Source organism: Danio aesculapii, chromosome 10, assembly GCF_903798145.1.
Source record: "Danio aesculapii chromosome 10, fDanAes4.1, whole genome shotgun sequence".
NCBI classification, from domain to species: domain Eukaryota; kingdom Metazoa; phylum Chordata; class Actinopteri; order Cypriniformes; family Danionidae; genus Danio; species Danio aesculapii.
Window position 1 is genome coordinate 15,979,219 of NC_079444.1, and position 22,936 is coordinate 16,002,154.

Below are 22,936 nucleotides of genomic sequence, written 5' to 3' on the forward strand. Positions count from 1 at the left end.
ACAATGCACATTCTGCAATTATCTTAATGTTATCTGGAAACGATAGCACATTTATTTTTAGAATGCAATTTTGCAGAGAATTTTTGAACAAAAAAAATTTTTTTTAAGACAATTAATCCGTTGTTTTTGATTTGGGAGTCAGATTGTAAGGAAGTGAACAATGTGTTGAAGGTTTTAACTCTTTCTGGCCCTTGCATCTTCACAAATGTAAAGTTATTGAGTGTATGCCTAATTTTAGAAAATGTTGTATTGACTTGAAACTTTATTATGAATCTGTCTGCCTATATCTAAATTAGAAAGCTGACAAAACAATTGTACTGCTGAAGAAAAATAATATTATCATTATAAGCATACTTTTAAATAATCAGATGCCTTTTGGTACGCCCATGTAACACTAATAATTAACTTATGGTTTGATATATTTATGTTTTATTTGTTTAGTTTTTATTTTGTGTCCTTTAAATATTTATTTTTCTTTTATGTATTGATTTTTTTTCTTTATTCTTTGTAACATTTGCGTAACTAGCAGTACAATGAATATATATCATTGTGTTCAAGTCACACAATAATTGTACAAATTAATGTTTATGTATCCTGTTAATATAAAAAGGATGTTAGTCACAAAATCGTAGGTTATTTGAATGAAGTTTCTCTTGAGGTTTACCGCCATCCTGTGGACGTCTACATAATTTTGCATAATTTGCGTCCCACTCTTTTTCCTAAAAGTTCTCATATTTTCTAATGTTTTTGAAAAAGCCTCTTCATCTGCATTTATTTGATTCGAAATACAAAGCTGAATTGTCAGGAGTCATTATTTTAGTCTTCAATGTCACATGATCCTTTTGCTGATGATAGGAAATACTTTTATTTAGAAAGAATGCATTGAAAGTGACAGTATGCATTGCACATTTAAAGTTATGGATAATTGAAATTGATATTTTTAATTGAAATGAATAAGAGGTATTGATAAGCACTATTGACTTCAGTTTTGCTTTACATTTTGGAAATTCAGCTTTGCTTTACATTTTATTTAAAATATATATTTATATTTGTTATCTATAGGAATATGGAAATGCCTTATAGGGACGATGTTCTGTGTTCTGTGTAATTATACACACAATACATATATTTTTAATGAACAATAGGTTCAGGGGGTCAGCAATAATTACAACAGAATACAACATAAGGTCATAACTACTTTGAAAAGCAATAAATGAAAAATCTGAAGTTTTACAAATTTCTCCATTTGAGTTTTTTTAAATAAAGATTTTTCCCCTCAATAATGACCACAAGTATATATTTTTATATACAAATAAAACATAGAAACAAAAATAAAATAATTAGCATCATCAAAATAAATGTTTTTAATGTTGCAGTCTCACATACTAGCCTACCTGGACAAATCTTGTGGGCACTGTTGACAGCACATTGGCTTTTTTTGAGGTTTGGACCAAACTTGATATACTCCGTGTTGATGACTCTAAATATCTGTTTCAGTATGATGGGATGGGAGTCTGTGAACTCAATCTGTAATGCTCTCTGAACTCTCTGGGCGTGCTGTTTGTATTTCAGGATAATGAACGGTTCAATGAAGCTGAGGTTGAAAAACCCATGCCTTGCGCATGCGCAGTAGCGTGTGAGGGTTTTTAAATATGGGGTGAAGATTCCTGCAGCTTAACACAAACATTTCTCATCAGTGTGAGAGTTGCGCTCCAGCACGTCGTGATGAGTTGGGCCATCAGCACTCTGGCTGTCGGGATTGTCACACTTTTGATTTTCCAGAGGAAGTTTTACCCTTACTTTTGGGATGATTTAATGTATTACGTTAAAGTTCGGAGAGTGGGGAGGGCGATGATGGCCAGGATGAAGCGCGGGGTTGTCACATATCTCCAGTGCTTTGAGCTTCAAGCCTCAAACATCCCGGATAAGCCTTTCATTGTTTTTGAAGAGCAGACTCTCACGTATAGAGACGTGGATGTGCGGAGTAACAAATTAGCAAACGTCTTGAAATCTCACCGTGGTCTGAAACACGGTGACATTGTGGCGCTTCTGATGAATAATGAGGCGGATTTCATCTGCGTTTGGCTCGGACTTTGTAAACTGGGCTGTGAGGTCGCGTTTCTCAACTTCAACATCAAATCTCAGTCATTGCAGCACTGTTTGGACAGCTGTGGAGCTAAAACGCTCGTTATTGGTTCAGGTAAGCGTCACAAGACAACAACGCAACGCTCAGGTATATTAGTGAAACAGATTTTTATGGGAGCTCTGAGCATACTAACGTTACGTTATGTAAACGCAGTTTAAATTATTTTCTTTGCTAAAACGTAAGAGAGATTGGGAAACTTTCTTTTCCCCCTGTCACAGCCCCATTATACTGGCCAACTTCCCATCAAGCTAAAGTGAATGTGAACATGTTTCGTCTTGTGAAAGTAGTGCGTGGTGTAAATGCAGAGAATTTGTTTGCTACAGAAACTGTATTGTGAATATGTCAGTATTCCACATGACACGTGTAAAAATGCTTTAAAGACAGCCTTTGAATGTTTATTTGGAGTTTGTATAACTGTTTTGAAAACTATTAAACACAAGAAAAGTTTGTCAAGTGAGACTTGTCAAAATGTGTCTGTTAACATAAACAAGAAACTTTTATTTAGGCCAGCAGTGTGAATTAACATTTGTTATATTAAAAGGTTATGATAATTTTACTACATTAAACGTGTAGTTCACTCAAATTAAAATTCACTCGCTATTTACTATTTTTAGAAGTGATTTAAAACATTTTATGCATTTCTTTTCTCTGTTGAACAAAAGTTATTTTAAAATCTGTAACCAACCATCATCTTCCATAGTAGGAAGAACAGATATTATGGAAGTGAAAGGTTACAATTTTTCAGCATTTTCCAAAATAGATATTGGGTTCCACATAAAAAAATTAACTCTTAAAGGTTTGGAATCATATGAGGGAGAGTAAATGGTATGTTTTCATCTTTGTGTGAAATACCCCTTTATTTTGGTAAAATAATAACATTTAAATATTCTTTCATTCATTTTCATTTTAGCGTAGCCCCTTTATTAATCAGAGGTCGCCACAGCGGAATGAACCACCAATTTATCTAGCATATGTTTTACGTAGCGGATGCCTTTCCAGCCACAACCCAACATTGGGAAACACCCATACACACTCTTCCACACCCATACACTACGGCCAATTTAGCTTGTTCAATTCACCAATAGTGCATGTCTTTGGAGCATGTTTTCAGGAGCACCCAGAGGAAACCCACGCAAACACGGGGAGAACATGCAAACTCCACACAGAAATGCCAACTGACCTGGCCGGGGCTTGAACCAGCAACCTTTTTGCTGTGAGGTGATCGTGCTACCCACTGCGATTAGTATTAGATTTGCATTATGCTATGTGAGATTAATTTTATGTAAAAACACATTACCATAATGTATGGCCCTATAATAAGCCAACAGAAAGCAGGATGATGCTTTTACATGCAGAGTGAAATTGATGTAACCTTAAAAAAAAGAGCAAAAATCTAGCTCTTACAATGTTTAACCTAGGTTATTTACTTTGAACTCGGACTAACATGCCACTAGTGTCCAGCCCTGCAATTCTTGCAGCACTGATAGAATGCAATTTATGAATGTATTTGGAAACGTAACATTCTGTTGTTCATTTAAGTTTTGTTTAAGGCAGTTAAGGCCATTTGGTGATATTGCAGTCTTTTATTTTCATCATCAGTCTATCTTCATTTCAAATGTTTTAGCATTTTCTTTGACACTTTTAATGCTTCCACACTCTACATGTTTGCTGCATTTATAAAGCATTTATGTCTTGAGGTCGCTCTGTCTGAAGTTATTTTTTGCATCGAACAGTGAGCTTTAAGCCAGAAGACCGACAGATTGTGACTTGATTGGATGGGAAACGCAGAACTGATTATTCTACTTATCCATTCACCATTGACAAGACCAAATAAATGAAGTAGTGACTGCAGGTTGAAGGAAAATAGTGCAGCAAAAACGTACAGACAGAGGAAAACAATTCACTCAAGTCAAAATAAAAATACACCTTTTTAAACTTCACAATTGTACAATTCCAGAGAAAAACTACTGTTGAGTAGTATTTATAATTAATTTTGTTTTATGTTTTCTTGATTGTTTCTGATGTTTTCGGGTTTACATAAATATAACAGTGGAGAAAGATGGTGCGGATATTTTTTTATTTTTTACCTTTACCTTTACTTTTTTGCAACTGTAAAACATGTTCACTTTCAGTAGTTATTCCCTAAAGTAATATGAAAGTTGTTTTCTTCATAGATCATAGAGGCCTAATTTTATAATACTTTTTTTTTTAAAACGTGTCCACATAAGCAAGACAAGTTTATTTATACAGCACATTTCATACACGATGGTAATTCAAAGTGCTTTACATAAACAAGAATAAAAAAATAAAAATGATTAAAAACATATTAAAATGTAATAAAACAGGTTTAAAGGAATGAAGACATAATAGTGCGATCTGTCAAACGTACCCAGTGCTCATTCAGTAAAGGCACAGCTAAAAAGATGTTTTAAGTCTTGATTTGAATGTGCTTAATGTTGGAGCAAATCTGATCATTTCTGGAAGCTGATCATTCCAGCAGTGGGAGGTGTAGTAGCTGAAGGCGGATTCACCCTGCTTTGACTGAACTCTTGGAATTCCTAATTTATTTGAACTTAATGATCTGTGGGGTCTGTTAGATTTATCTTCAATAAGCATATCTGTAATGTATTTAGGTTCTAGGCCATTTAGTCATTTATAGTCTAGTAATAATACTTCAAAATATATTTTGACTGTAACTGGGAGCCAGTGTAAAGACCCCAGGACAGGTGTGATGTGCTCTGATTTTCTGGTTCTGGTCAGAATCCTGCTAGCAACTTTCTGGATGAGCTGCAACTGTCCGACTATCATACTGACGTTTTAGGCCTTCTACTGTTTTTGCAGACTTGGTAAAATCTCTGGATGAGGTCCTGCTGATGCTGACAAAGGGTGGAATTGAAATTTGGGTGGCATCAGAGAGCTCCTCACACCAGAATGTCAAGACGCTATTGGACAAGCTGGACTCGACCTCTCCTGAGAAGCCTGAGGTTGATGTCTCTCAGCCAAACCTCATGTCCAACTTCCTGTTTATCTTCACATCTGGCACTACAGGTACAGTTCAGATCAGGTTTATCATTTCATAGGCAATATTAGCTGCTCAAGTCTTTCTGTAAATTTCTGTAGGATATACTGTCAGCTGAATACTGAAAATAATATTTGAGTGATTGCAGCTTTGTCTAAGAAATGTATCATTTGGACTTTACCCGGATCTCAACATATAGGCACTGTTGGTAATACAGCTGGCAAAGTTGACAAATAAATCGTATAAAAAATTAATGAAGCTGTTTTATTGACACTGACAGAGACACTGACACTGTTCAAATGACAGGAAGGGCTGTTTGTTCTTAATGATGTAAAATTGCTGTGTTGTTGAGTTTGTCGATGTGCTTAATTCTCTTCATTCATACATTTCACAATCAAGTTCAGTGGAACAGATGAAGGGTTCTTTTCAGTCCTTTTAGCCACCATGCACGCTATTTATTAATGTATTTAATGTTTTTTTTTGTTGGTCAGTTATCTACAAAAACAAACAAGAATAATGAATAACATTTGAGGTGAAGTAATGTTAAAACAAGGTCAGATATGCTTCTGCAGTGAAAACACAAACTGGTTTGTTAAATTAAATGATAATATAGATAAAATAAAAGTGAAATATTCACAATTTTGAATAATTATTATAAAATTATCAAAGAGTAGCCTAAATTAAACTGTTTTTATCGTTAAGAACAAAAGCATATTTTGTGAGAGTCAGTTTAGTTTAAAATAATATTAAAATGGATATTCCCAAATATTAATATAGGCTATAGAGAATTAAATAGTGACAATTTCTTTACCCACCCCAACCCTGGGTCTGTGGGTTATTAGACGACCCACGCATCACAAACACACGCACACATTCACGTGTTATTTCAAATGAAACTATTCAGATGGCGCTCTGGCGCAGCAGAAATATGTGTCCTGACTCATAGCTGGACGTTGTGAACAGTCGCCAACTTGCAGCGCAGTGTGCGTACCATGATAGAAATCTAGGCTATGTTTACAATTCTAAAATGCATGGTGCTTTTTATATTTTTGCTGTGCCACAGAGCACCATCTGATATGTAGTGTGCAGTTAAACTGTAGTGACAGACAGCACTGGCCTGTCGGGCCAGTATTGATGCTGTCTACTGTCCTGAGCACCTTGCCTGCTGGCCCTGGGCAATCGGGCAGTCCTTATTGTCGAGCCCTGTAATATCAGTGAACAGTGGGCAACTTCACTACTCGGGACAAAGCAGGAACTCCTCTACAAAAAATGCAAATGTTAATTAAAAGTACAATACGTAAGATTGTTTTATTAACATTTTGACTAACAACCACTAAAGCAGTGTTTTGTCCAGTTGACTTCTTAAAAATCCCCAATTTTTCAATTATGAGAAAATCACAATTTTAACCTATAGGACAATGGTATCATATATGTGTTACCGTCACTTTATGGCACTAACACGGATACGATATGATTAGTTTATTGACAATGTTAAAGACTGGTGCTAAGATCTGGTGAAGTGTATAGTAATATAAATTAAGTATTTGTTATAAGTAAATATTAATCAGCCTTTTTTAAATTATGATGGTACATTCACTGTACTTTCAATTGCTGTGAAGACGTAAGGCATAAGTCTTGGTAGTATTGTTGGTAATTGGTAATTATTGGTAGTATTGGCCAAAAGAGGTCAAATTTAAATAAAAAAATATGTAAACCTTTCCAATTTTTCTTTTTGCATCTTAATAAGATCAAAACGCAAATAGAGATTTTGTTAAATGCCTGAGCAAGTTATGGCCTATGGCTTTTGCACTGTACTATGCAAAAACACTATACTTCAATTTCCATTTAGAATTAGAAGTTTTTAATTTTGTTTTGAGGTGTACAGTGGTTTAGTATTAGCATGTAATGCAAGTATTAAGACATTTGCTGAAGCATGGGAATCTTTAACTGGTCTAACTTTTTTTTTTTTTTTTTTTTTAAGTAAAAGTAAAGTAGACTGATAGTCTCACTTTTTCCCCCTCAGGACTACCTAAAGCTGCTCGAATCAGTCATATCAAAGCTGTGATGTGTATGGCCTTCCTCCGTTTGTGTGGTGCTTGTGCTGATGATAAAATTTATCTGACGTTGCCGCTCTACCACATGTCTGCATCTTTGCTTGGCATTGGTGGCTGCATTGAACTCGGTATGATCTACAAAACAGTCATTCTACAATTACAATGACAAAAATGAAAGCCCAGCATAAACACTTGCTATTTTGCCATACATTACATCTACAATAAAGATGTTTATGAACACTTAAGATTTCCTAAGGGAAAAGGTTAATGATTTAAAGCATAATCCTAATACTGAGCATTGAATTTTAGGGGCAACGTGTGTTTTGAAGAGGAAGTTCTCTGCCAGTCAGTTTTGGAAGGACTGCCTGAAGTATGATATAACTGTGTTTCAGTATATTGGAGAACTCTGTCGATATTTGGTCAATCAACCCAAGGTACTGAAGTTTGTACTGTATGATTAACATATGTATTTTAGTTTTTAGTTTGCATTTTGTCAAAGATAAGATATCATTGGGTTAGTATTATGTTAAAGGCATTAACGTCATGCTGGCGAAATATATGTCATCACACTAATGCATTTGGTGTCCTGCAGACTGCAGAGGAAGTGGCTCATAATGTTCGCCTCGCAGCAGGAAGTGGACTTAGGGCTGATGTTTGGAAGGAGTTTATCAGAAGATTTGGAAAAATCCAAATCCGTGAAGCTTATGGCTTGACTGAAGCCAGTATTGGCTTTGTAAATTACACAGATGAAATTGGACCGATTGGGCGAGCCAGTTATTTTAATAAGGTCTGTTTTTATAAGATTTGTGGTTTATTAAAACTACTTTTCATAATACCTCATGAATGAGATCAAAGATGTATTACAGTTAGTGTTGGTGTATTTTCTGCTATAATGTGCATGCTTTTGTTTTTCAGCTTAATCTGCCTTTTGAATTTTTAAAATGTGATCCACAAACATATGAACCCCTAAGGACCGACACCGGACACTGCATGAAAGTGAGTAAAGGTGAGTTATCATTATATTTGTGGTTGTTAATGTTTATTATTTTCTAAATACACAAGTTAATGGTCATTGGTAGTATTCATGATAAATATATTTCAGAAATATAATGGGCTTCATATGTTGTATCAAAGTTACTATGATGCCAATTTTACCAGTGTTGAGGAAAGTTACTTTTGAAAGTAATGCATTACAATATTGAGTTACTCCTCAAAAAACAAACTCAAAGTAGTTGCGTTACTTAGTTACTTTTTATGGTAAGTAATGCCTTATGTTACTTTAAGTTACTTTTGCATTACTTTGTCTTACCTGGCTGTGGCTTGATCTCTTTCAGAACTTGCTGTTTTTTTAAATTGAGGAGCTCTAGAATTAACAACACAACGTATAACCCACATTTACCTTTAAAATGCATAATCAAAGTAATAATTTAGGATAATGTTATCTTCTGAGAACTTCTTGACCCCAGAGCTGCATATGCTGTGTATATACAAATTAATGAAAGTTTAAAGCAATATGTTTTCTACTTTTGGGCTTGTTAGTGAAGTAAAATCTCTGTCCATTGAGACGATCCTCTTTTCCTTTTCTTCAATGTGTTCAAAATAATGAAAATTTTCCATCCCAGAAATATAAGGCTGTGGCCTCCCATCGTCGTTTCTGTCTGTTCCTCATTCTCTCTCAACATAAATCTTTGTTTCTATCAGGAGCGCATTCTCCATTTGACACGTGATTCAGTGTGACTACTTGAATTTTATTTCAGCAAATTATTTAAACCACAAAATAACTCCTTATCAAATTATTAAAGTAACCTAAATTATTATAACAGAATTTTTTAACTTCATGCATTACTTTGCTCGTTACATAGAACATTATTATTACCATGTAATGTGTTACTTTTAAAGCATTACCCCCAACACTGAATTTTACTGCCAATGAAATGGGTGGTAAATGTAGTGTTATGTTCTAACTAATAGTCCACATGAAATAGTGTAAACAGTCTTAGATCGTCTTCAAGACAGGATTTTCTGTATAAACATTCACAAAACCATAATAAAATTGTCACATTGACAATCGAACAATTAAATTATAAATGACTAGTTTCTAATCAATGACTTTTTTTTTTAAATCAATCATACAGAATGGGTGTTTCCCAGTGATGGGTTGCAGCTGGAAGGGCATCCACTGCGTAAAACATTCTGAATAAGTTGGCAGTTCATTCCGCTTTGGTGACCCCAGATTAATAAAGAGAATAAGTCAAATAGAAAATGAATGAAAGAAATCAGTCATACAAACCGAAAAATCATTTTATTGAAAGTAAACATAGTTAACTTGTAATTACAGTTGATGTGAATTTATCAAACAAACCAATTTATATAGGGTTTGCAAAGAATTTTTCATTCAATTTAATTAAAATTATTTGTATTTTTAAAATACAATAATATAGTAGGTTATTATTCTGATCCAGTAAATGGTGTAGCTGCTGTATTTTGTCGTTTTTTTATACTTAAAATTTAAGTTTTTTTTAATGCACAATACATTTTTATATCATTTACAAATTATGCTAATCAACTTGGAATAATGCAATGTGACTTCAAACTGGATACTTAACGAAACTATTCATACCCCTGACGTATTTATGTATGTTTTACCACTGAGAAAGGCATTGTGCCGAAATGTCTGTGTTTTGTATATTCTAAAAATGTAAAATAAAGCTATATAAAGTAATTCTTTAACGAGTGTTTTATATATATATATATATATATATATATATATATATAATATATATATATATATAGATATATTATATATATATATATATATATATATATATATATATATATATATAATTTTTTTTAAATTAATTTATTATTTTTTTTCTTCTCCCAAAAGATAATATGAAAAGGTGTCATCTTGTGGAAATTTATTTTACTTGCCTTTAAACTCAACTTTAAGTCTTTAAGAATTATAGAAATTCTTTAACAAAACTTTAAGAATTTGCCAGGAGTATGAATAATTTCGGGCTTGACTGTAGAAAGTAAATCACGTACTTTGGATCAATGGTAAGTTAAAGTGAAAGAAATATACCATGATGTAAATGTATGTGTGCTTTAGCTAACAGTGAAAAACAAAACAAATTGGTGTTTGATGGCAAACTAGTTGGATTAAAAAAAAATGAAATGGAAGGAAAAATAAAAGGAAGAAAAAAAATAAGTAAATGTGACCATCTGAAGTCTGTGTTAAGTCGGTAGCTTCATGTTATCCTCAGCCAAGAATCATGTGATTTCAGGGGAAGCAGGGTTACTGGTGGCTCCAGTAATCTTCATCAACCCTTTCCTGGGTTATGCGGGTGATAAAGCCATGTCAGAAAAAAAACTGCTGAGGGACGTCTTTAAGACAGGAGATGTGTATTTCAACACAGGAGACCTGATGCTTCAGGACCACAGAGATTTCGTCTACTTCAAGGACAGAATTGGGGACACATTCAGGTTTTTATTTCACTGTTTACCCTCATGTTTGAAAAGTTTGTTGTACCATTGATAATCTTTACATTTAAATCAACCAGCTTCTTCTCTTGGATCTAAAAGTCAAAATTATTATTTAAATTACTAAAGCACTAAAGACTGATGACTTTTAATAATTTAGTACTTGATACCATTGATAGGATTCTGTTTGGACCACTTTATGCAGTTTTTGAACCCTTGAGCTCTGGCAGAGAGTCTGGCCAAGACTAACTTAGTGGGACTTCTAAGGAATCTACCTAAAAGTTCAACATTCCTGCAGTAAAATTACAAACACAGGGCACTTCCTGTCCAGCACTTCCTTTAGGAGTTTCCTGTTTGAGCCCAGTGGTCTTGCATTCACTGAACCTTCACAGAGAAACCTTTGACACACATGTAAATATGTGTTCTTAGATTTAAGACATTTACATCTGTTCTTTTAGCAAGCACTTTCCCAGTTAACAAACATGTCATTTATCATAAGAGCTCCAATGCTAACCTCATGGAAAGTTTATCCAATAAGAGAAGTGTAATGCAGAATAGAAGAGTACTAGTAGTTGAATGTCTTTATTGTTGTGTGTTAAGTCTTTAGATGCTGCTTTAATTTGGATGGTCAGTAGGTCAGATGTGGTTAGCTACACTAAAGCTTTTGGAAAATGACATTTCAAATGCTGAATTGTTAAGGAACAAACATTTCCTGCTTGTTGACCACAAACGCCACGAGCAACACACATTAAGGGCAATTCACACTGCAAAGACAAACTTCAACAAACAAGTTGACTATTGTATTTGTCATGTTCACACTGCCCTAACAATTGTCACACAAAATAATTAATTAAAGGATCCTTCCCAGGGCTAAAAGACATGTAAGTGAAGCCTATCTGGTTCCAGGTCAGATTAACTCTGGAGTTGTAAAATCGTATCCCATTGCTCAGACGTTCCACCATCGAACAAATGTCAATTGAGCATGTTCAGTTAGGTGAAAACAAAAACTTAACCAATGGCAACTGCCAACTGCGGTAACACACTGATCCAACAAACTCCGACAGACTTGTTTCTTGGTTTTTGTATACAATAATAAATAATAATAATTCCTTGCATTTTATGAAGCGCTTTTCTAGACACTCAAAGCGCTTTACACAATGGGAAATCTCCTCATCCACCACCAGTGTGCAACATCTACCTGAACAGTGCCAACAACAGCCATATTGCACCAGACTGCACACCACAGACCTGCTGATTGGTGGAGAGGAGACAGTGATGAAGCCAATTATGATATGGGGATGGTTAGGATGCGTTGATGGACGGAGGCCAGTGGGCAAATTTGGTCAGGATGCTGGAGTTGAACCTTACTTTTTTTTTTTTTTTTTTTTTTTTTTTAAAGAACATCCTAGGATTTTTAATGACCACAGAGTCAGCACCTCGATTTAACGTCTCATCCGACAGATTGCGCTCATGGAGTAGCATAGAGTCCCCTTCACTATACTGGGGCGTTTGGACCAACACAGACCGCAGGTTGATCACCCCTTGCTGGTCTCACTTTATGTGGTGTGATTTGGTATTTAGAGGCTTTCATACTGAAGTACATTTTTCATAGCTGCTAGAATTATTGGTGGTCTTTACTACTGTTGAAAATACCTGTTTTTTTGCTGTTTTTAGACCACAGGAACTAGGAATGCTTATAGAATGATTTAGTGGGAACCATATTAGTTCCTATATCGGAGAAGGATCTAATCAAACTCAACAGCAATTACCATTTAAGTGTGTGTTGATTAGGTGAAACCATGCTATACATATCGTAACACCACTAATGTTAGCTGTGTTTACCTGTTAGTTGTGTTCTCTTCACAGCCTCTGATTTGTAGCACTACAAGTCATCTGATTTAGTCTCTTAATACTCTTTTGATCAAGTAGTCTAACATTACACATCTAGTCAATCTCTTCAAACAACTAAAAGACCGCTCCATTCATGACATCATCCATTTTCCAGTTGTTAACATTTTTTTTTTTTTGGAGTAAGAGGCTTCATGCCACTACTCACTGGCTTATGCCATTTCAGAATTAACAGTTATGCTGCAAATGCAACTAGTTTCTGTAAGTGGGTTCCTGTAGCTACCCAGTAAGATGGTTGCTATTGTTGACATTGTGATGGAAATTTTTAATATTGATGATTGATAATTATATATTAATAGTATAAATTGATTAAGGTTTTGCTAAAGTAAAGATCAAATCCATTATAATCATTGGGCTATTACAGCCATGTGTAATCTACTAGTTGTTTAAAAGTTAAGGAGCTGTAGAGAAATTATCATCTAAAACATTGTAACATTGTCTTAAAAAATGCCTGTGAGCCCATGCTTGGGATCCTTTTACTCACAGAGGCTGCGTTTGAGGTTGGAGGCTAAAGCCTTTTGAGCTTTACATTAGGGTAATCAGCCAGCCAACACCTCCAGGTCCGAGACTATTTCACCTGTGGGATCCCACTTCTGACACCAGCTGTAATAGCCCAATAATTATAACGCATTTGATCTTTAGTGTAGCAAAACCTTAATTTATAATAACTATGTTATTATCAAACATCATTATATGATCATCAATATAAAAACTTTGGGCAACAATTTATGGAAGTAATTCCTGATTGGGTTGAGAATCATTATTTACCCCCACCCAAAAGCACTTTTTTTTTGTATTAAAACACTAACAAGAGTAAAGGAAAACTTGAAGAAATAAGAAGAAAATTTAAGAGATATAACCCCCCCCCCTATATATATATATATATATATATATAGAGAGAGAGAGAGAGAGAGAGAGAGAGAGAGAGAGAGAGAGAGAGAGAGAGAGAGAGAGAGAGAGAGAGAGAGAGAGAGAGAGAGAGAGAGAGAGAGAGAGAGAGAGAGAGAGAGAGAGAGAGAGAGAGAGAGAGAGAGAGAGAGAGAGAGAGAGAGAGAGAGAGAGAGAGAGAGAGAGAGAGTCAGAATTATTAGCCCCCCTTTCAATTTTCTTTTCTTTTTCCCAAATGATGTTTAACAGAGCAAGGAGATTTTCACAGTATGCCTAATGTTTTTTCTTGCGGAGAAAGTCTTATGTTATATCGGCTAGAATAAAAGCAGTTCCCACAAACACTGTCGCAGATCCTAGTTGAATCATGTCGCTAAGTGCTCTGAAGTGTGAGGGAAAGTTAGTGTTATTGTCCCCACTCAAAGATGAGGCTGTGAAGAATCACTGGTTGAAGTTTATTTTGCAAAAATACCTCAGCATTATAGTCCCAGCATTGTGCTACGTTCTTGTCATTTTTCTGATGAGTGCTTCAGCAATCTACATGCTTACAACAGAGGATTCATTAGCCGTTTGTTAAAGGAAGGATCAGAAAAGACTATCCGTGTATGGGACTTTCAGAGCTTGACAGGATCTTTACAGTACACAGTTTATGGATCAGTTCCTTCCTCCATTTCACAAGTGTAAGTAACTTAAAATGGTTGCCTCCTCGTTTTCTCTAGCTTGCAAATTTTGTATTTAATTGTGTTTTGCTACTTGTAACCACTCCACACGGCTGGTACAGTATCTGGTTAACTCTTTATATTCTCATATCATGTCTAAAACCATGTTTAAAACACGTTTGTCACTTTATTTGCGTATTTAAATGCATTTGTGAGCTCGTGATCCACTGCTGTTTGCTGTTGCTATGACCACCATCAGCTGTTCCTACACACGTGTGACGGTCAAGTTTCAAAATAGTTCAGCTTTTGCCAAAGCTTCATAAACTATATTTTGTATATCAAAACACTTTAAAAGTGACTATCTTATGTCTTCTGTGTTAGATTAGTCTGCACGTTTACTACAGGCAATACAATACTTGTATGTTGCACTGCAGGCTCTAATGGCAATACATCGTATTGCTCAAAGTAAATGCGCACATTCACAACCTGAAGCAGGAGAGTAGAGAACATAAGCCCAGGAAGACAACAAGGGGTAGTCACTGATTCAGTTTGAATTTTTTTGTTGGTTTGCAGATGGAAAGGGGAAAACGTCTCTACCACAGAGGTTTCTGAAGTGTTGGGCAGTCTGGACTTCCTGTTGGATGTCAATGTGTATGGTGTCACTGTGCCAGGTGGTATGACTTTGATTATAATCTCCGTCTCATGTTTTGTCATATTACTAAAGTTTTTATTAAATGCCAGCAAACTAGAATATTTAAATGCTGTTTTGTTAAGTTTTTAACATGGTTTTAAAATTATGATTATTATTATTAACCCTTGTGTACTGTTCAAATTTACTACCCTTTTGCCTGTTTTTGCCCCATTGAACTCAATTATCATGATATTTATGATTGCAAAGCCATGACGGGATACAATCATGCATTCTTGATTGTTGGTGGTTTTCCCTGTTGGGAAGAGGTAAAAGGGGTTATTTTTGTTGATCATCAGTTGACAGTATACACATTTCTGGCTTTTAGTTTAACAGCAGAATATAGTGTGTGTGCGCGCATAAATACATTTACCATGCTTGCTTTGTTCTGAGAGCTGAGCTGCTTATTCTGATTTTCTCAGACATATCAAGATAAGTGCATGAAGGACTCTCTCTCTCTCACACACACTATACACCATATAGAAGACGGAAACATTTTGCACTAGTGATCAACAGTAAAAATTTTATATGTACCTCTTCCCAATATGGAAAACTGTCAACAGTCAAAAAATGCTTGGTTATATGGTGTCATGGCTTCTACAATCAAAAAATGTCATTATAATAGATGTCAATGGTGCAAAACCACCCACAAAGATCAAAAATCATTCCATTTGCTGAAACAGAGAAGGTTGTGGCTAAATTAAGACTCAAAACCACCCCAATGGTGGATGAAAGCTTCCCCAACACAAGGATAAAATATAGCTATTATAAAACTGTATTCTCAGCTGTGAGAGTTTAGCTTTACAACAATTTCACAATCATCACATTTTACTAGCATGAAACAGTGGAACTCGTATGAATAACAGCTTATGTATTTGTAAGGTTATGAGGGTCGAGCTGGAATGGCCGCTGTTGTGTTGAAAGATTCTCATGGATTGGACGGAGAGAGGATCTACAGTCATCTGCTCAACACTCTTCCTCCTTACGCATGGCCATGGTTTCTAAGAATTCAGGTGACTCTGGGCTCACCTTCATGATAATTATATTTTCTTATCATTTCATGGTTGTTATATATTCAGCAATTTTTAAAAAGAAAAATGTATTTGATTGTCATTTGTAATGCTTTGTGAAAATGCAGATGTTTCACAGATGTTAAAGCTGTCATGCATAGTCTTTTACACCATAGTCATTTTTATTTTTAACCTTTCTCTTTCAAAGTTACACAATTTAATGTGTTTTTGTCAGACTTCTTTTTTTATGTTCTGAATTCATATACTGCAGATATCCAGATCGTAAAAATACTGTTTCAAATTTGAAAGATTATCGGGGGTCAGCTATTTTCAGTAGTTTGTGTAATAAATGTACATGCTTCAGTGAACCAAATTTAGATATTTAATTCAATTACATCTCATTGGTTAATCAAACTTATTTATGTTTTAATGGATAAAGAGCTGATTCTGACCTATACTGTACACTGTTCCAGCATTTTACAACTGTGGTAAATGACATTTGCATGCACACACTTCTTCATCAAATTATAGAAGATGCTATTTTTTACAATATTCTATAGTGCAGCATAGCTTATAGTATAGTATTTTGAGAAAATTTTTAATATGTTTGCCTAAAGCCCATTATCAGCACTGAAATGCTGTCTCTTTTAATATCATCTTTTCACATCTAAGATGTCATGTTTAATCTTACATTTTATATTCAGTTGAATAATCTGATTTGTCCATATACTTAAAAATCTTACATTATTTTTGGCTAAAATACATTGAAACCAAAATGTCCAATGGGTGGCGCCAAATCTCTATCTCTGAATTGTTCATTCAGATTCATTCTAATCGGCTCATTTATAGATGAATTAAATCACTCATTATGAATGACTCGCTCAAAGATTTCTTATTAACCTCATTTGTTATTCAACTTTTGGTAACAACATAAGAGTAACAACATAAATGGTAACAACATAAGAGGTGTTAAGTCAATATTGTTGTGAATAGTGTACAGGGAAAGCTACTTGATGAGTTTAAGATAATTTTTGTTTAATGTGACCAAAACTGAAAGTAGCTTTCAATTTCAAGCCAGCGATCATAAAGCAACAACATCCACACATTTGTTCACCCGCTATTAAAATGCATGAGTTTAATATAACATTAGGCTATATGTAGATGAAAAAAAACACCTAATTTTACCTATTTCCAGACCTGTAATTCGCACCCTGTAATTCCTCCATAACCATGAATCAAACAGAGGTGAGCTATTCTTAGTTTCACTTTTCGGTGATCGTCTACTCTTCCCTGTTGATAACCCCTGACCTACTTTCTGCTGAATCAGAATTTCACAATCTGAATTTCTGGTTTTGAATTTTAGAACACTGAATTTGATGTTCTAAGTTTCTTCATCTTGGACATTTGAAACCGTATTTTACAAACTGGATATCTGCAGTATATGAATTCAGAACACAAAAATCTGAAGTTTGAAAATACGTCTATAAAAAGTTTTGCCTTAAAATGCAGTTGTCTTACATTTCAGATGTTCTATATTTAAGTTTCAATATATTTAAGAAATTCAAATTCAAATTAAGAAATTCAAATTCAAAACCACTTTTAACGGTTTATAAAAATTCAGATTTATTAACTTACAATTGTCTATAATTCTAATTAACAGAATTCAAATTCAGATTGTTTTGGCTTATTATTAGCTCCATATTGCTGGCTGCTGGCATTGACTTTCGTTATAAACACATTTTTTGATTGCAAAACTATGACACCATATAATCCAGCATTTTTGGTTGTTGATGTTTTTTTTTCCCTGTTGGGAAGAGGTACAATTTTTTAATTTTTACTGTTGATCTTCAGTTGGCACTATTAACCTTTTTAGGTGCAACAAAAAAAAGTGGAATTTTTATATTGGAATTATATGGAGTATAACAGCAAAAGATCTCCTAATTAAGATTTGATTTCCCCCCCCCCCCCAAACGACATCAAAACAAAATGTTTTGGGAGGGTCGCTTTTAAACTGAGAATATAGAGTTCACAAAATTGATTTCTCATAAAATAGGTGTTTGTTTCTATATAAAGCCTAAAAGTAAAGTCAAATTGGATGCATAGTTTGACCTAAAGTAAGCTGAAAATAGCTAATTAGGTCAGAATACATTAAATGGCCTATCCCACAAAACACTAAAAACTTAAATATATTTTATTACTAAATTAGATAATTTAAGTAATAAATTAGGTAATTTAAAGAAATACATAAATTTGATTCACTGAAGCATGTATTACACAAACTAACATTACCGAAAAAGTTGACCCCCATGATCGACAATGTATAATTCGCACACTGTGTGAGAGTGACCTTTTGTGCACTTACCTTGATGCGTCTGAGAAAATCAAATATGCATTTCAGCTCTCAGAACTACATGGAATAAACTAAGACTGTGTATTTATGCACAAAAGATAGTAAATTTAAACAGTGCACAAGCATGGTTTCCGCTACATTCATTCTTCCATGACGGGGCGCCAGGCCAAAATTCATCCTGCCACGGCTACATTACAGCTTCTCATTCAAAACATTAAATTTTTTTAATAGCGAGTGATAATCGCACCAAAACGTATTAAAGGGTAAGTGAATTATAACAGCGCGAACTTTTCTGTAACCGTAGTAGTGCTATGCGTCATTTGTTGCATGATGCGTGAGGCCAGCAAACACGACGTATAGCCGTTTCACTTTACTTTAGGACGCATTAATGGCGTTCTGTAGGTCTATTGGTGACATTGATAAATATTCCTAGCAAATCTAATAAATGTTGGAGACATACTCGCACTAAATCGCACTTCAGCAGCATTTATTTGAAAGCGCACAAGATCTGCGCGCTCTTAAAGCGGCTTATACTTGAGGGGGCATGCAAGAAGTTTTTTGCACGAGCAGAGGAAATCGGTGCGCAAGCAAAGAGATCCGCATGCTTGTAGGCTATTACATAAATGCGATCTCGACTTCTAATACTGTGCTCACGACATTTGTCATTGAATTAATGCCACAGGTAGTTGGTAGATCTGTGTAAAAAAGGCCTGGCGCCACAGCTGGAAAAAATCCTGGAGGAAACACTGACAAGGGTTAAATATTCCCATGTTGGAGTTGTTGGAGTATTTTAACAACACCACAAATCATCTTTGTTAAAGTAAACATCATTGGTTTGGAGATAAGGTGATTGGAGGATTCGTTTTAGAATATATAGCTCTGTTTGTATTACTAGATCGAGTACTAATCCTAGATGAAATCACACCCTGCATGTTGCTTGTGTTTTAATGTGCTTTTCCTGCTTTTGTCTTTGGCAGACTTCCTTAGACATGACGGATACATTCAAGCAACAGAAGGGAAAACTGGTAAATCAAGGCTTCAGTCCAGATACTGTCCAAAAGCCAGTCTACTTGCTTGATACTTTGCAGAAAACCTACATCCCCCTCACAGCTCAACTTTATGATGACATTGTATCTGGCAAGATGAGGCTTTAGGTGCATTACGGGCATTGTGGTGAGAATCTGGTCACATTGCCAGATTACACATCCTACAGTTACTGGAAGTTATCCCTGTTTTTGTATACTGCACATACAAATGGAAATCCATATGTGCAGTACAATTACAGTGAAATTTATGTGGCATTTTAGATGCTGGTTTGTTTTTAGTGTTTTAATTACATAGTTCAGTAGGTGTTGATAGGATGTTTAGCCCAAACTGGAATGACCATTTCTTTGACATCACAACAGATAATGAACTAATATAATTTAATAATTATTTAATATTTTATAATATAGTTATTACTATTAGCATGTTCTGAGGACTTTTTTCAACTTGTAACTTTTCACTTGTCTTATTATTAACCGTAAAGCACAGAAAGAGTTTTATATTTATTTATAAGAATATAACAGCAGCTTAATAAATGTTTTCTGCTTGGTGATTATGTAAATTCATGAATAGAAACTAAAACCTATGATTGCTTACAGATCATCCATGGGATATTTATGTTAATGCTTTTATTTCAGAGAAGGTTTAAATTGGTTTCGCCATTTCATTTATATTGAACTGCATATACAGTGCTTCTGAAAAGTATTCATAGCGCTTCCAAAATAGATAAATTCATTTTTTCCCTTAATTCTACACACAATACCCCATAATGACAATGTGAAAAATTTGTTTTTTTCGTAATTGTTGCAAATTTATTAAAAATGAATAGCCTGAAAAATCACATGTACACAAGTATTCACAGCCTTTGCTCAATACTTTGTTGATGCACCTTTGGTAGCAATAACAGCCTCAAGACTTTTTGAATATGATGCCACAAGCTTGGCACACCTGTCTTTGGGAATTTTGGCCCATTCCTCTTTGCAGTACCTCTCAAGCTCAATCAGGTTAGATGGGAAGCCACGGTGTACAGCCATTTTCAGATCTCTCCAGAGATGTTCAATAGGATTTAGGTCTGGGCTCTGTCTGGGCCACTCATGGACATTCACTGAGTTGTTGTTAAGCCACTCCATTGATATTTTGGCAGTGTGGTTTGGGTCGTTGTCCTGCTGGAAGATGAGCCTGTCACCCCAGTCTGAGGTCAGGAGCACTCTAAAGCAGGTTTTTATTCAGGATGTCTCTTCAGGATTCATCTTTCCCTCTATCCTGACTAGTCTTCCAGTTCCTGCTGCTGAAAAACATCCCCACAGCATGATGCTGCCACCACCATGCTTCACTGTAGGGATGGGATTAGGGATGGTACCTCCCTGACTAAGGCCTTACTCCCCCGATCACTCAGCTTAGATGGAGCTTTCAGAGCAGCAGAACTTTTTCTGTAACCTTCCCCAGCCTTGTGCCTCGAGCCAATCCTGTCTCAGAGGTCTACAGACAATTCCTATGTCTTCATGTTTGGTTTGTGCTTTGCCATGCACTGTCAACCCTGGGACCTTATATAGACAGGTGTATGCCTTTTCAAATCATGTCCAGTTAGCTAAATTTACCACAGGTGAACTCCAATTAAGCTGCTGAAACATCTCAAGAATGATCAGTGGAAACAGAATGTACCTGAGCTCAATTAAGAGCTTCACGGCGAAGGCTGTGAATACTTATGTACATGTGATTTTTCAGGTTTTATTTTTAATAAATTTGCAACAATTTCAAAAACTTTATTTTCACATTGTTATTATGGGGTATTGTGTGTAGAGTTTTGAATAAATAAATGAATTTAATTAATTTTGGAATAAGCTGTAACATAAAAAAATGTGGAAAAAGTGAAGCGCTTTGAATACCTTCCAGATGCACTGTATATGTTATGCAATGAAATTTGTGTAGTTGGACAGTATAATATTTTTATATTATAAATGGGTCTGTTCATTCTGTCTGCTGTTTGTTTGACTATGTAGTGCTGGTCACTGGAAATCCTAAAGGATTATTCTGGTATTTTTGATAATGCATAACAAAAGTGTGATTGTTATTCTTTTGTCAGCATCTCACTTACATTGTAATAAAGCTTTTTGATTATTATTGTTCACTTGTTTAGATTTAAGCTGTTTCTGTTCACTTGTTTAAGAGCAGCAATGCTTAGAAACTTGGATTTCCTCTACATATAATGTTAAAGTGATAGTCCATCCAAAAATCCTCAAGTTATTCCAAACATTTATGAGTTTCTTTCTTTAATTGAACACAAGTTATTTTGAAGACATATAACCATTCACTTCCACAGTATTTGTTTTCTTACAATGGAGGGCGATGGTTACAGGTTTCTTTTGTGTTTAATAGAGAAAACTTGGGGTGAATAAAATAGGATAATTTTCATTTTTGAGGGAACTATCACTTTAAATGTCATTACGTTTATTAAAAACTTGCAAAGGCTGTTGCAAACCACAAGGGGGCAGTGACAATCTTGCACATGTATAAATGTTGATTAAACAAGTAAGTGATATATAGCCTAATAAATAGCCTATATAGTGCATTGTGTGTAACTGAGTAAAGTTGCCCAAAATATACACTGGTATAGGGAAACGATATTCAACAGGCAGGTATAAAATCTGCTAGAATAACTAGATTTATTATGTTGTAACAATTATATACATGACAGTTGATCACACACCACTTTAATAAAAATGTCATTGTTATTGTAATGAAATGCAAGCAATGAAGAAAGTGTCATTTGTTTAGAGTTTTGAGATTAACTGTGTAACATTTTGCCCATCTATCTTTATAAATCTGTCTTCCACATTACAGATCATTCATTCATTTTTCCTTCGGCATAGTTCCTTTTTATCAGGGGTCGCCACTGTGAGGCGAAAAGCTACATTTGAAAGTGTTTACAGTTAAAAGGATGGATTTGAGTGGTATTGTTTATTCAGTTCAATGACATAAAAAGTCTTTGCAGGTAACAGTATTACTTCAAATTTAGAGTTGACAGTATAACAAAGCAACAACTTTTAAGTTTGACAGTTTAATAACTAAGGCTAAACCCCCTTAACTAATTCGAAAACATCAGTTTTGAACTAGTAATACAATAAAACATGCTGGATAAGTTAGCGGTCCATTCCGCTGTGGTGATCCCTAAAGGGACTAAGCCAAAAAATAAAATGAATGAATGAATTTAACTCAAAAATGTAAATATACTCACCCTCAAGTGCTTTCAAACCTTGTTTTTTTTCCAGTTGAACACTACAGATATTTTAAAGCGGAAATTCTGTAACCATTGACATCAATAGAACAAAAAACAAATACTATGGTAGTAAGTGGTTACAGGTTTACAGCTTTCTTAAAAAAATCTTTTTTATTTAACAAAATAAATGTTTGGCACAAGTAAAGGGTGAGTAAATGATGATAGAATAAAAATTGAGTGAACTATCCCTTTAGTAATAATGTCCACATTTAAAACCTTTTTTTTAAATCACTTTTAATTTAAAAATTCACAATTCACTCAAAAATCAGTTTATGTGTTTAAAAAAGTGAAAACAGTATGTGAGCTAATTAATAAGTCAGAATTCACAGTATTTGTAAAACAGACAAAAAATTGTTTAGATTCTGCAGGTGGCATTCATAAGGCCATGGCAGAAGTTTTATGAATGGAGGGGAAGC

General features: G+C 34.7%; 1 protein-coding gene across 1 annotated transcript; it reads left to right on the forward strand.

Moving 5' to 3' along the window:
- Positions 1 to 1,646: 1,646 nt before the first annotated feature.
- Positions 1,647 to 21,798, forward strand: LOC130236142 (long-chain fatty acid transport protein 6). Its single transcript, XM_056466737.1, has 10 exons — positions 1,647 to 2,200; positions 4,988 to 5,194; positions 7,189 to 7,347; positions 7,529 to 7,653; positions 7,812 to 8,006; positions 8,135 to 8,225; positions 10,504 to 10,702; positions 14,725 to 14,822; positions 15,722 to 15,852; positions 19,177 to 21,798. The coding sequence occupies exons 1-10, from the start codon at positions 1,726 to 1,728 to the stop codon at positions 19,351 to 19,353; spliced, it is 1,857 nt and encodes a 618-aa protein (XP_056322712.1). The 5' UTR covers positions 1,647 to 1,725; the 3' UTR covers positions 19,354 to 21,798.
- Positions 21,799 to 22,936: the final 1,138 nt, after the last annotated feature.

Excerpts from the sequence above, each read along its gene's own strand:
- LOC130236142 (XM_056466737.1), top strand. The coding sequence starts at position 1,726 with ATGAGTTGGGCCATCAGCACTCTGGCTGTCGGGATTGTCACACTTTTG. Across the intron at positions 7,348-7,528 it reads TGGTGGCTGCATTGAACTCG|GGGCAACGTGTGTTTTGAAG; the intron begins GTATGATCTACA and ends ATTGAATTTTAG. Across the intron at positions 15,853-19,176 it reads CATGGTTTCTAAGAATTCAG|ACTTCCTTAGACATGACGGA; the intron begins GTGACTCTGGGC and ends TGTCTTTGGCAG.